The following is a 13,595-nucleotide window of genomic DNA, read 5'->3' as shown; positions in this document are numbered from 1 at the left end:
GAGACAAGTAATACGCCCACCTATGCCCAGGAAAGAGACCCACTTGCTTCTTAAGCATTAAAATGGAGGAGAAGATATCCAAGTCTAAAGGCAAGACCTGTTCGGAAAATAGGGAGATTGTCCCCACCAAGTTACAAATAGAGTTCGGGTGAAGCTGGCCGACTGTAACACCGAAGTGGTTCATTACCTCGACAATGAGGGGGTGGAAAAGAAGATGCAACCCAACAGCGAACTGCTCCCAGAATATCACGATCTCATCAGGGCCGTGTTCCCAAGGGAAACTGCCCGAAGGTATGAAGTAGGTGTACTCCCTAGGCAAGTTGAACTATGTGATAAGGGAATGAAGCCCCTCAAGCGTCATGGTCGAAGGCCCAAACTTGTCCAATGTCCGACCTCGACGAGAGGAGGATGCCAAACTACCCGAGGCAACTCGGCCTACGGGTTCGAACTCTTCCTCGAGTTCTACTTCAGGTTCACTAGGACTGTCGGGGGATGCAACTCGGTTCGTAGAACCTGCATCCGACTCCCTTGAAGAACTGTCTGAGCTATTCGAGCTAGACATTGGAAGGAAAATAAGGATTATAGGAAAGTACTCACCCGGAAAAAAGCATACAGACTATGAGAACGTGAACGCGAGCTACAAGCTGGGATGTGAACTGAAACTGAGACGCGAGCTCAAGAAGCAAAACGCAGGATAGTGACAGCGACTAGGGTCCCCCACCACTTATACCCATAGTAACCGAGAATCAACAGCTCAGATCAAAAGACAATCTGACAGCCCACAGTCGCACTGACTGCACGTCTCCAGAGACCGAGACATGACTAGTCGCACGTCTCTTGAGACCGAGACGTGATTGGCCACACGTCTTTCTGAAACTGAAAACACCAGCGCACGTCTCCAGAGACCGAGACATGACTAGTCACACGTCTCTTGAGACCGAGACGTGATTGGCCACACGTCTTTCTGAAACTGAAAGCACCAGCGCACGTCTCCTCGCCTTAAAGGCGACAGCGGCGCATTTTTTCAATTTTGAAAAGATGCCCGCTGTCACGTCTCCCAGCAGCGTGCTTTTTGAGTTTTGAATTTTGAAATAAATGTGCGTCGTCACGTCTGTCAGCATTCATAGACAGACTGGTGCGTTTCCATCTTTTTTGGTGCTCGAGAAACCCAGAAAAATCCTGATGAGCGCACTCTTTGCGCTATCAATCAAAACCTATTCAAAGTATGGGACAAATCCACCCGCCACCTCGCGAACTTCCCACACAAGAACGGCCACCTGCCACTGCCACCCGCCACCGCCATCTCCAGCTTCAGAGATAGTTCCGACAAAGAGAACAGTGGCGGTTCTGCCCCCAGCAGAGGTGATGACACCCAAACTGGCAGGAGCGCAGGGGTAATCATACCCGACCTGACAAAAGCTTAGGAGTGAGTGCGCGAAGTGGTTATAAAAGGCTCCCTACCCCCCAAGAACAAGGTATGTGAACTTTGCGCCATCTGATTTTATCTTGCCTTTAAGAGAATACTAACTTGAGTTTTGGAGCAATCTCACCGAGTTCCTCCCCGGAGATTTTCCACTTTCTTCTCCGTTTCAAGCCCCCTATTGCTCCAATCAGAGAAAAGTTCGTTGACGGCTAAGACCGGTCGGATTGCACTCCATCAGTTACCAAACTCGAGTTGATGGAAACAATGCCAATATCGTTGTTTTACTTTTGATGTTTTGCCTGATTTTCTTGAGAATGTAGTCCTCTGAACTATATTCATTAATTAATTCGGTTGACTTTTTTCCATGTATACAAAGTCTTGGCCATAGAAAAAGATGGTGGAAATATAACTGAAACATTGAAAACTTTCCCACGTCCTTTCTATATACTGAAACAAATGGCGCCTGCGATTACAAGTTTGTTTCTAATATTTATTAATCTCCCCAGTCCCCACAATAATGAAATAATGAATCCTCTTTATCTTATCTTATGCCCTAAACCACTCAAGAAACTGAATTGAAATCGCCAATTTGTATATTAAACGTGGTTTGTGTGAAGTGTAAACCCCAACGAATTGAAGTGATGGCATTCGTTTGCATGCATGCTTGTAACCTCGTAAGTAAGAAAACTAATTTAACAAATTGATGAAGGTAGCTAGGGGACCTGCTAGTGCTAGTATCATCAAATGTTAAAATTCAATGAATCGGTCAAAAAACACGGGCGAGTCAAACTCACTAAATGTGTATGTAGCTGGTCAAGTGGTCACCCGAATCAACTCGATCGACTCAATTGGCTTCTTCGGATTGGAGTTCCAGAGAGTACTATACATTCATTATTCAATTCAATTAAACCCCACCCTAGCTATCCTACCATGATTCATAGACCGGCTGGCAGAGCACTGTGTTAAGTCTTCGAATACAATTTTAGAGTTGGAGCCACAAGTAGTAGTCTAGTTTCAGTACTTTTCCTCTTATTACTTATTCCTTCATTCCAAATAGTCAAACCAAGACTAAAATTTCGTGAGAAGCGACCAAAACAAAAAACCACGCCAAGTCCCATGTTATTACTTCCAATCCTATTACCATAAAAAGTATAACAGACGTTGTACATCATGTGGGACACCGGACACCGTGTTTTTAAAAGCATTACTCCCCCTCCCCCTGTTGTCTATGAAATCAGTCTCGCAGTCTCCATCAGCTCTTCAATCTTTCTATTTTCTGGGCATCAACAATAGTTTTGGCATCTATGTTTTCCAGATTATAGGTCCCCAACTCATTCATGATAGTGTCCTTGGAGATCAGATGATATATGTAACAAACATTCATCTGTCTTTCTCTCTAATTGGTACTCTATTAACAGTCTCTCAATAGAGGTTTTTGGGAATTTTCATATTTTTACATGTCTCTTTATAACATGCCAGTTTCTTAAGAGAGACTTGGGTATGAACCCAATTCTAGCTTGGAGTTCGGTTTTGGTTGTTAATCCTTAATCCCACCCAGATTTGACGCTGAGTCATTGGCGCCGCTCCCTACCAAGACAGAGTAAAAAAGCTATAGCCATAACAAGCAAGCAAATAGAAAAGGAACAGAAGGAACAGAAAGAGAGTGTAGGTGTGTTTGTGGCGTGACTGACCAACCAAACCAGAAGAACCAGAGTATAGAGCAAATCACGTTTCCTTCTTTGTTTTTTTCCGTTTCGTTCATAAAACCATAAAACAACAATAAAAAAAGGCCGCATGTTCACGAGACTCACTCGCTCTCTCTATGGCATTTTAATTCATACTTAATTCTCATCTCAGACATGAGACATGCATACCCTGTTTGATGTTTTTATTCATGTTTTCTTCTTAAACGTCTTATGGTAATCTCTCCCTCTCATTTTTTTTTCCTTTTTAATTCTCAGATTATATTTACCTGATCGTTTTCATTCTGGTAGCCGGAATTAATTAGGATAAATGATCGGCCGGATAAGTTTCCTGGGCTTATTAGACCGATGAGATTCTAGAGCAATAGAGTATATATATGAAAGAGATCAGATAGGAGTAGGAGGAGATCAAAGAAAGAGTATGAAAGAGAACCTGCAGAGATTGGTAAACGACTTATGGAAAGGGTCTGGACTTCAGAGACACTTTTCCGGGGAGACGACATATCGACCACAACTAGCAGACAAGGGACATGCAAGAACCATCGTGCTCTTCTTCATCGTCGTCTTCATTGGCACCTGTGTTTCTGTTCGTTGGATTGACACTGTAAGTCTTTATCCATCCATAACACCATTTATGGAAGTGAAAGAAAAAAAAAAAAAAAAAAACAGAAATAATTACTAAGTTCCTCTCTATTATTGATCTTAATTCAAGAGGTCATTAATGGCTTCAACAAGACCCTCAACCCTCACCAGACACCAGTTGGTGATGGAATTGGTGAACCTGAATTATGGACTAATGAGCTCCCATATATATATAGTCCATCCGAACATCCTTTTTAGATATTTTTTCCCTTAATGACTAGTTTTATTTAATCCGATACATCTTAATTTGTGGATTTCTATTCCTCATTTACATTCATGGAAAAAAGTTGAATTTTTTATACACTGAGGGAGCTCTTCTTCCGCAATTCTGCAGTCGATAATCTCAAGTGGTGGTATGTCGCTGAAAGCATTACTAACCTCATCCAGTTCTCCGGAAGAATCAGAAGACGAGGGATTTGTGATTCCACTCAACTGTTCCCAAGTTAATAACCTGTCACAAGTCTGCTCCACAAGCTTCCCGGCAACATTCCCAAGCGGTTCATTCCCGACTGGTGCAACAACAAAACAGTGCCCACATTATTTCCGATGGATCCACGAAGATCTGCGACCGTGGAAGGAGAGTGGGATCACGAGAGAGATGGTAGAACGAGCAAGAACGAAGTCAAATTTTAGGTTGGTGCTGGTGGACGGAAGGCTGTACTACGAAAAATACAGTAGCTCGTTTCAGACCAGGGACGTGTTTACACTGTGGGGGACTCTACAGCTTCTGAGGAGGTATCCGGGGAGGTTGCCGGACTTTGATATCATGTTCAACTGCAATGACCGTCCGGTCATCAGATCATGAGATTATGAGGGGCCGAACGCGACAGCTCCGCCCCCTTTGTTTCATTACTGTGGCGACGACTGGACGTTGGACATCGTCTTTCCTGACTGGTCGTTCTGGGGATGGTAAATAAAGAGTAGCTCTCTCGAGTTCTCGACTATTATAAATTATCATGAGTTCTGGTAGTAGATGAGCTTTGAAAATCATAATTCATATGCCTGGCTAGGAATCCATCAACCAGTCCACCTTATACTGATCAAATCATAAGCACAAAACTATTGGAATTTTCAATTGATTGATGAATTGAACGTTTACCGAGTGTTGTACATGCAGGCCAGAAATCAATATAAAGCCATGGATACCACTGCTGAAAGACTTGAAGGAAGGCAATCAGAGGATTAAATGGGACAAGAGAGAACCTTATGCTTACTGGAAAGGAAACCCCAAGGTGTGTAAGGCTAGGCAAGACCTCGTCAGATGTAATGTCACCGACAAACAGGATTGGAACGGACGCTTCTATCTGCAGGTTTCACATTCATCCACACTTAATTTGTCTGATCATAGTAGCCTAAGCCCCAAGAAGAATTAGATTTGAATTCTTTTCCCCTCATTTTAATTCTACCGATCGAGACCAAATAATTAGCCATTTTTCATTGAATTCTATTATACGTGCTGAAATTTTGAGTTTTTTTTTTTTTATCCCTTTTACAGTGAAACGTTTTTTCTTTTATATTTTTATTAACATCAAAACAAATTAGAAGATGTAGAAATAAAAATAAAATTTTTATCGTAAAAAGGGCAGAAATATTTAATGGCCAATGAATATTTCATTTTGAAAAGTTGTGCATTCCCACTATTAATATTAAATATTGTATATATGCAGAATTGGGTACGTGAGTCTCGGCAAGGTTTCAAGAAATCAAATTTGGCAGACCAATGCACTCACAGGTGAGAGAGAGAGAAGAGAGCATCATATGCATAGAATTTCTTTTTTTTTTCTGTTAATTTGGACTTCTTTATTTTCGACATTTAACAACTAATTAAATTTCCATTAATTGAAGTATACAGATACAAAGTGTACATAGAAGGAGCGGCTTGGTCCGTTAGTGAGAAATACATCCTAGCTTGTGATTCACCCACTCTACTAGTAACCCCTCATTTCTATGACTTCTTCACCAGAAGCTTATTACCTGGCCACCATTACTGGCCGATTAAAGACAACGATAAGTGTCGATCAATCAAGTTCGCTGTCAACTGGGGCAACAAACACAAAAACCAGGTCTCCATTCTCGTTAATTAATTAATTAATTAGCTAGCTTAATTTATATATATGTATATTAGTAATATATATGATATCCATCTGGATGGTTCATTCTGTTTCTTAATCTCTAGCCGTATATATAAAGTCATCAACCTCCATGAACATATGGGCTTTGCAGGCACTGGCCATCGGAAAAGCGGGAAGCAACTTCATACAAGAAGATTTAAAGATGAATAATGTGTATGATTATATGTTTCATCTACTGAGTGAATACTCAAAGCTATTGAGATACAAACCAACTATACCTCCACAGGCTGTGGAGCTCTGTTCGGAGGTCATGGCTTGCCCTGCAGGTGGATTAAAGAAAGTGTACATGATGGAATCCATGGTGAAGGGTCCTACGTATAGAAGCCCATGCATGCTGCCACCTCCTTTTGACCCTCCAGCTCTTGAAGCTTTTCTCAAGGAAAAGGAGAATTCCAAAACACAAGTTGAGAAGATGGAGAAGCAATTTTCGGATAAGATCAAAAATTAAAGAAACTAGTCCCATGCTCCAATGTGAAGGAAATCGGTCTACAATATAATATTCATGTATGAGTACTGATTACCATGTAGAGCGAGAATAATGCATAATTATGTAATTTTCCCTCCGCGTCCACGTTTCAGAGAGGCTTAATTAATAATAATGTTTTTAAAGACGATTTCGCTTTGGACTCCGGTTTCTGGATCAGTGGTTTGATCGTTTGGTTCTTGATCATGTGCAATTAAAAAATAAAAACAGCCAAAAAAACCATTGTTCAAATCAAACCAGCCGAGACGAGTTGCTGACCAAGTAAATGGTTTTTAGCAAAATAGCAGTTTAGGGGTGAGACAGAACCAGTTGCTTGCTGGTTTCCCTCCATGTCCCCACATGCAAAAATCCCTATTTACGTCCCCGTCCCCATCCTCACTAATGGGGACAAAGTTATTCCCATCCCCGTCTTCACAGATATCCCCACTTTTTATCATTCTTTACAATGTTAATTATTATGTTTTTGTTTTTTATTTTATTTAAAAGATAAATAATTAAATAATTAAATTTTAAAATCCTATTACAAAAGGTTCAAACATATTTTTAAAAATATTAACATATGTATGTGTACATATATACATATATAAACGTATGCGTATATATACATATATATTAGTGGGGATCCCACGGATCGAGGTCCCCGTGGGGCAAGGAGTGCTCTCCCCGTCCCCGCCAACGGGGGGTGAAAATTGCCTCATCTTCGCCCCACAAGGGGAAAATCATCCCCATCCTTGCCCCACTTGGGGCAGCTCCCCACGGGGATCGAGAAAATTGACATCCCTAAGTTTGATAAACAACATAACCCTATCTAAAATTAATTACTGTTATTTTTATATTGTAACAAAATTATTAAAAATAGAAATATAAATGATTATTAATTATTATATAAAACAATTGTATATTATTACATGTTTCTATTGTTCATCTTTAACTTAACAAATCCCGTGCATCGCACATGTTTCCGCTAGTATCTATATAGATATATTAAAACAAGGAAGTCTAGAAATTTTCTCCTTTTATGAATTTTTTAATTTTTTTAATCCATGTCATTTTTAAACTACCAATTAGAAACTCTACTTTCCCCAAAAAAATCTTCCTAAAATCTCTCTCCCCCCCCCCCAATATGTTCCAATAACCTAAATAATCCAATATCCTAAAATTTCTCCTAAACAACCCCCCTATCACTAACTTTTTCCTAAGTTATCTCTAATTTAGTAGAGAGTCTCTCCTAAATTATCTCTAATAATTCTTATTTATCTTCTCCCCCACTTTTTATCTGCATCTACCTAAAGAATGTTTGAATTAAAAAATTTAAGAATTATTTAAATATTCTAACAAAATTTATAACAAGTTTAAAATATTTATTAAAAAGATAAAAAAAATAATGATAATCAATTTAATAACATTCATATTATTAAAAATTATATATTTTTACAAAATTCAACACAAAATTGTGTACAAACATTATAAATTATGATTTTCTAGATTATTCAACATAAATGTTATTCAAATTATAAGAATCTATCATTAAAAATGAAATATTATTTACATATTTAAATAACTAAATATCTTAAATAACAATATACTAAAATTAATATTTTAAATCAATTAATAATATCTTTTAAATAGTTACTAAATAACTTTCAACTATACTAAATAGATTAAGATTTTAAATATTTATTTAAATAAATAAATACTTTAAATAATGAAATATTTAACATAACTAGATTTTGAATAATTAAAATAAAAAAATTATGTATTAATAATACTATAATTTTATGGATTATTAAATTCAATAGGTAATTAATAATTTAAAATTTAAATAATGATATTATTTTGATAAATAAATAATATTGTAAATAACTAATTTATTTATACCAATTAATAATTCTACAAAATAGCTTTCAAAAAATTAATGTTTATTAATAATTATTTTAAAAAAGTAATCTATATTTATATATACTAAAATTAATATTTATTGTGTTTTAGTAATTATTTATTGTTTTTTGTGATAAATATATTTTCAATAATTATATATAAGTCTATTTTTGTTTTGTTATTTAATAAAAAACTTTCAATAATTATTGGAGCTTAAACTATTATTGTTTAGCTTTTAAATTTAATTTATTATGTATTTTTTCTATAAATTTTAAATAATTATTGGAGATTAAACTATAGTTCACGGGTTGGTTTAGTTCAATTGTAGGTTGTTTGGCCAACCAAATCAACCTGGTCAGGTTGGGGAGTTGGCCACTCAGGTTATATCGGTTTGGGTCAATTTTCAGTTTGGTCAATTGGTTCAAAAGATTTAAACTTAAAAAATTAAATTTAAAAATTAAGTTTAGATTTAAAAAAAAATACCACAACATTATTAAAAAAATATATTTTAGCCTAAGAAATATTTTAATTTTCCCACTTTTCCATATTAAAAAAAATATTTAAACTATAAAATATTAATATATATATATATATATGGTCGAGTCATTCAATTTTAGTCAATTTACACATGGCGAATGGGAAACTAATCCAAACCATTCAGGTTGGGAAATTGTTGAGCAAAGCCAATTGGAAATATTAGAAATCGGGTTGGTCAATTTCATTAGTTTGATTAGAAATGGCAATAGGGCAGGGCGGGGACAAGAAGCCTCTCATCGTCCCCATGCTCCTAAGAATCTCATCCCCGTCCTTGTCCCCATCCCTGCTAGCAGGGACAAAGTTATCCCCATTCCCATCTCCACAGGGACCCCCACTCCCTGTGATTTATTATAATGTCAACCATTATATTTTTGTTTTATATTTTATTTTAAAAATAAAAATAAAATAATTAAAATTTACAATATTTTTAAAAATATTAACATATAGATGTATGTGTACATATATACATATATAAACGTATACGTATATATAAACATATATTAGTGGGGATCCCATGGGCAGGGATCGAGGTCCCCGTGGGGCAGGGAGTGCTCTCTCTGTCCCCACCAATGGGGATGAAAATTTCCCCATCTCCATCCCCGTGGGAGAAAATCATCCCCATCCTCACCCCATTCGAGGCAGATCCCCATAGGGATTAGGGAATGGGGAAAATTGCCATTCTTAAGTTTGACAAACAACCTTGTCTAAAATTAATTATTGATATTCTTGTATTGTATAAAATTATTAAAAGTATTATATAAAATATAAATGACTATTAATTATTATATAAAACAATTTTATATTATTACATGTTTCTATTGCTTATTTTAACATAACAAATCCCATGCATCGAACAGTCCCCAGCCGCAAGTATATATTAATACAAGGAAGTAACAGATATTTTCTCCATTTTCTGAATTTTTTTATATTTTTAATTCCATGTCATTTTTTAAACAAACAATGAGATGAACTTTCCCGATAACCTAAATAATCTCTTCTCTTAAAATTTCTCCTAAACTACCTCCCCCACTATCCCCCATTTTCTCCAAAATTATCTCTAATTCCTATTTATCTTCTACATCATCTATAATTCTTATTTATCTCCAAAATTATCTCTAATTTAGTAGAGATTTTATCTCCTAAATTATCTCTAATTCCTATTTATCCTCTCCCCTATTTTTATCTATATCTATCTAAAGAAAGTTTGGATTAAAAATTTTAAGAGTCATTTAAATATTCTAACAAAATTATATAATAACTTTAAAATATTTATTAAAAACAAAAGAAATAATTTTACATTTTTACAAAGTATATCACGAATATATGTACTAACAATTTAAATTATGTTTTTTGGATTATAAATTGAAATGTTTTCAAATATTTAATAATGTCTAATAGATTTAAAGAAATAAAATTCAAATAACAAAAAATTTTAAATATTTTATAGATTATTTAAATATTTAAATAAGAAATATTTATCATAACTAGGTTTTAAATAGTTAAAATAACGAAATTATGTAATAAATTTTAAAAAAAAAAATCTTCAAAGTATAAAAATATTTATAACATAATATTGAAATTAATAAAAATTTAATATATTACAAAACTAATAATGAAATCATGTAATAATAATACAAATTATGATTTTATGGATAATTAAATTCAACAAATAATTAAAATTTTCAAAATTAAATATTTTACATATTCTTTAATTATTTAAATAACTAAATATTTTAAATAAAAAATATTTAACACAACTAGATTTTAAATAGCTAAAATAAAGAAATTATGCAATAAACTTAAAAAATCTAAAAAAAATAGAAAAATAATTACAACATAATATTGCAATTAACAATAATTTAATATTTTTACATAATATTATAAATAACTAATTTCACTTATATCAAGTAATAATTCGAGAAAATAACTTTCAAAAAAATTAATATTTATTAATAATAATTTTAAACTCTTAATCTGTATTTATTATATAATTATATATACTAAAATCAATATTTATTGTATTTTAGTACTTATTTATTGTTTTTTGTGAGAAATGTATTTTCAATGAATATGTATAAATTTATTTTATTTTGTTATTTAACAGAAAACTTTCAATAATTATTGGAGATTAGACTAATATTATTGAATTTTTAAATTTAATTTATTGCACTTATTGTATTTGTTGTATTTTTGTTATAACTTATTGATTAATATTTATTAGAGATTAAACTATTGTTTGAGGTTATACTATTTATGGACTAAGCTAATATACTTTTAGTACTTATTGTATTTTTGTAATTATGGTAATTATTGTATTTTTTTTATTATCAATATATTTTCCATAATTGTGTATTTTTTCTATAAATTTTCAATAATTATGGAGATTATATTGTTGTTATTTATCAGAGATGAGACTATTAATTTAGCTGAAATTATGAGTTTTCATGAGTCGGTTCAGCTCAGTCGTAGGCTATTTGGCCAACCAAGTTGACCTGGTCAAGTTGGGGAGTTAGTCAACTGAAACCAATGTTTTAAAAAATGACCCAAAAACAGAGCCATTCTGGCCACTGATTTTTGGGTCGACGGTCCGACCGTCTGGTTTGAACGGATGGCCCATTATGACAAATAAATTTAAAATTTAAAAATTTAAAAATAATCAAAAAATACAAAAATGATCAAAAACTGTTGAACGGGTCGACAGGTCAACAGTTCGACCGCATGGGTCAATGGGTTGACTTTTTCAACAGCTTTTGGCCAAATACTGGGTTTGGAGTAAACTTGTTCATGGGCCGGGTGGCCCGATGGGCCGGCCCGGCCCCCGGATGGGCTTGAACAGCTATATAGGCCCGCGGGCTTAACCTTGGGCCAAAAATCCCGGCCCGCAATAAATTCGAGCCGGGCTCGGGATTCGCCAAAATAGCCTAGCCGGCCTAACTTATAGATAAACCTAAAAACCCTAATTGAATACCCCTTTTTTTTCACCCCTTTCCCTTCTTTTTCCAACCGAATTCTTCTTCTCCACATCCTCTTTCCCTTCTTTATATATATTTTTTAATATAAATAAATTTTGAATTTATATAATTTTTTAATGTAAATAAATTCTGATTTATATTGATTATTGAATAGGAAAAATTTTAGGGCCGGGCTCGGGTCCATGTTGTAGGCCCGTTGATCGAGCCGGGCTCGGGCTCGGGCCTAACATATTTCTATTAATGAAGAGTAAAAGCCCAGCCCGAACCCGGCCCGGCCCATGAATAGGTCTAGTTTGGGGTAAAATGAACCAGTTGCCTAGACGATTCCCGGGTCAGACAGTTCGACCATCCAGGTCAACAACAGTTTGAAAATCTTAGCTAAAACTGACTGACCTTTTGTGAAAATTGACCCACTCAAGTTGTATCGGTTTGGGTTGATTTTTTGGTTTGGTCAAACAATTCAAAAGATTAAAACTTAAAAATTTAATTTAATTTTAAAAATCACAGTGCAATTATTAAAAAATAAATTTAAAAGTTAGATTTATGATATAAAGCATTTCAAACTATGAAATATTGGAAATTTTTCACTTTTTCATATTAAAAATTATATTTAAAATATAAAATATTAATATATATATCCATGGTTAGGCCGTTTAATTTTGGTCAGTTTACAAATGGCCAAAGTGAAACTGATCCAACTTGGTCGAATTGGAAATTTTTTTAACCAAAACCGACCTAAAATACTAGAAAACCAACCAACTCTGGTCGAGTTGATCAGATTGGTTGGTTTCATTAGTTTGATGAATAAACCTAACCGAAATTAATTATTGTTATTTTTTTATTATAAAAAAATATTAAAAGTAGTATATAAAATATGAATAATTATTAATTATTTTAGAAGTTGAAAATATAAAACAATTGTATACTCTTATGTGTTTCTATTAGGGTCATTTAATAGAACACACCTTATAGCTTTACATATTTACTTAAACCTACCATATAGTTTTCATTTCACTAAAACATTCCATATATTTTACAACTTATTTATAGAAAACAAAATTGACCAAATATAGTCAATAGAGTGGTTGCCTGTATATTATTAAGGGCAAAAATGATATTTTTATTTTTATTTTCTTTTAATTAAATTTATTTAAATAAACATTAAAGTCAACACTGTCATTTTCCATTGTCATCTAATAAAAGATTGATTAAATCCATTACAAATTATAAGTTCTGTATTAATAAAATATTAACTATAGAGTAGATTTTAATAAATCCATAAAACTATAAAAGATATTTTAATAAATAACCCTTTTCTAATATTTAACTTTTCTTTAACAAATGTTATGCATCTCACGGATCCTAACAATTAAAATAGGTATATGTCAATAGATTACACTAATGGGTGATATGATCACTATTAAACCGGATAAGGATGGCTAGCTCAATATCATGTGTCGTCTGTCGTTTAGTGAATACTTGGATGTTTGGCCTGGGCTTGAAAATCAAGCTTGGTTTATGCTTGGGCTAGCTAGACTTAGTCTCCACCACACAGTATATTGGAGTTGGCCCAGATCCATCGTTACGTCAAAGTCTTCAGTAGGCCTAAGTAATTGTAATTCCATCAAAACCCATATCGTGGTGGACCCTTGAAAGGTGGCTCACACAAATTTTCTTCTTTACTATTTTTGTTTTACTTGCAGGACCTTTTATTATTATTGTTATCCCCTTTTTCATTGGATTTGGATGCCAGTTTAATAAACCACCTAAATCAATGCTTGCTCAACAAAGGAGTCGGTGGTCAAGCTAGCTTCTTAATATACA

General features: G+C 34.0%; 1 protein-coding gene across 1 annotated transcript; it reads left to right on the top strand.

Annotated features, from left to right (window-relative positions):
* Nucleotides 1-3,313: 3,313 nt before the first annotated feature.
* On the top strand, nt 3,314-6,471 carry LOC148879971 (uncharacterized). Its single transcript, XM_088966618.1, is given in 6 exon segments — nt 3,314-3,730; nt 4,103-4,677; nt 4,886-5,078; nt 5,436-5,500; nt 5,621-5,831; nt 5,992-6,471. Coding segments are annotated over 6 exon segments (1,584 nt in total). The 5' UTR covers nt 3,314-3,547; the 3' UTR covers nt 6,349-6,471.
* Nucleotides 6,472-13,595: the final 7,124 nt, after the last annotated feature.

This window comes from Nelumbo lutea, chromosome 1 (genome assembly GCF_056320005.1).
Source record: "Nelumbo lutea isolate HS-2025 chromosome 1, American lotus-T2T, whole genome shotgun sequence".
Classification (NCBI taxonomy): Eukaryota; Viridiplantae; Streptophyta; class Magnoliopsida; order Proteales; family Nelumbonaceae; genus Nelumbo; species Nelumbo lutea.
The sequence above is the reverse complement of the archived record's forward strand: the minus strand, read 5'-3'. Positions and strand labels throughout refer to the sequence as shown.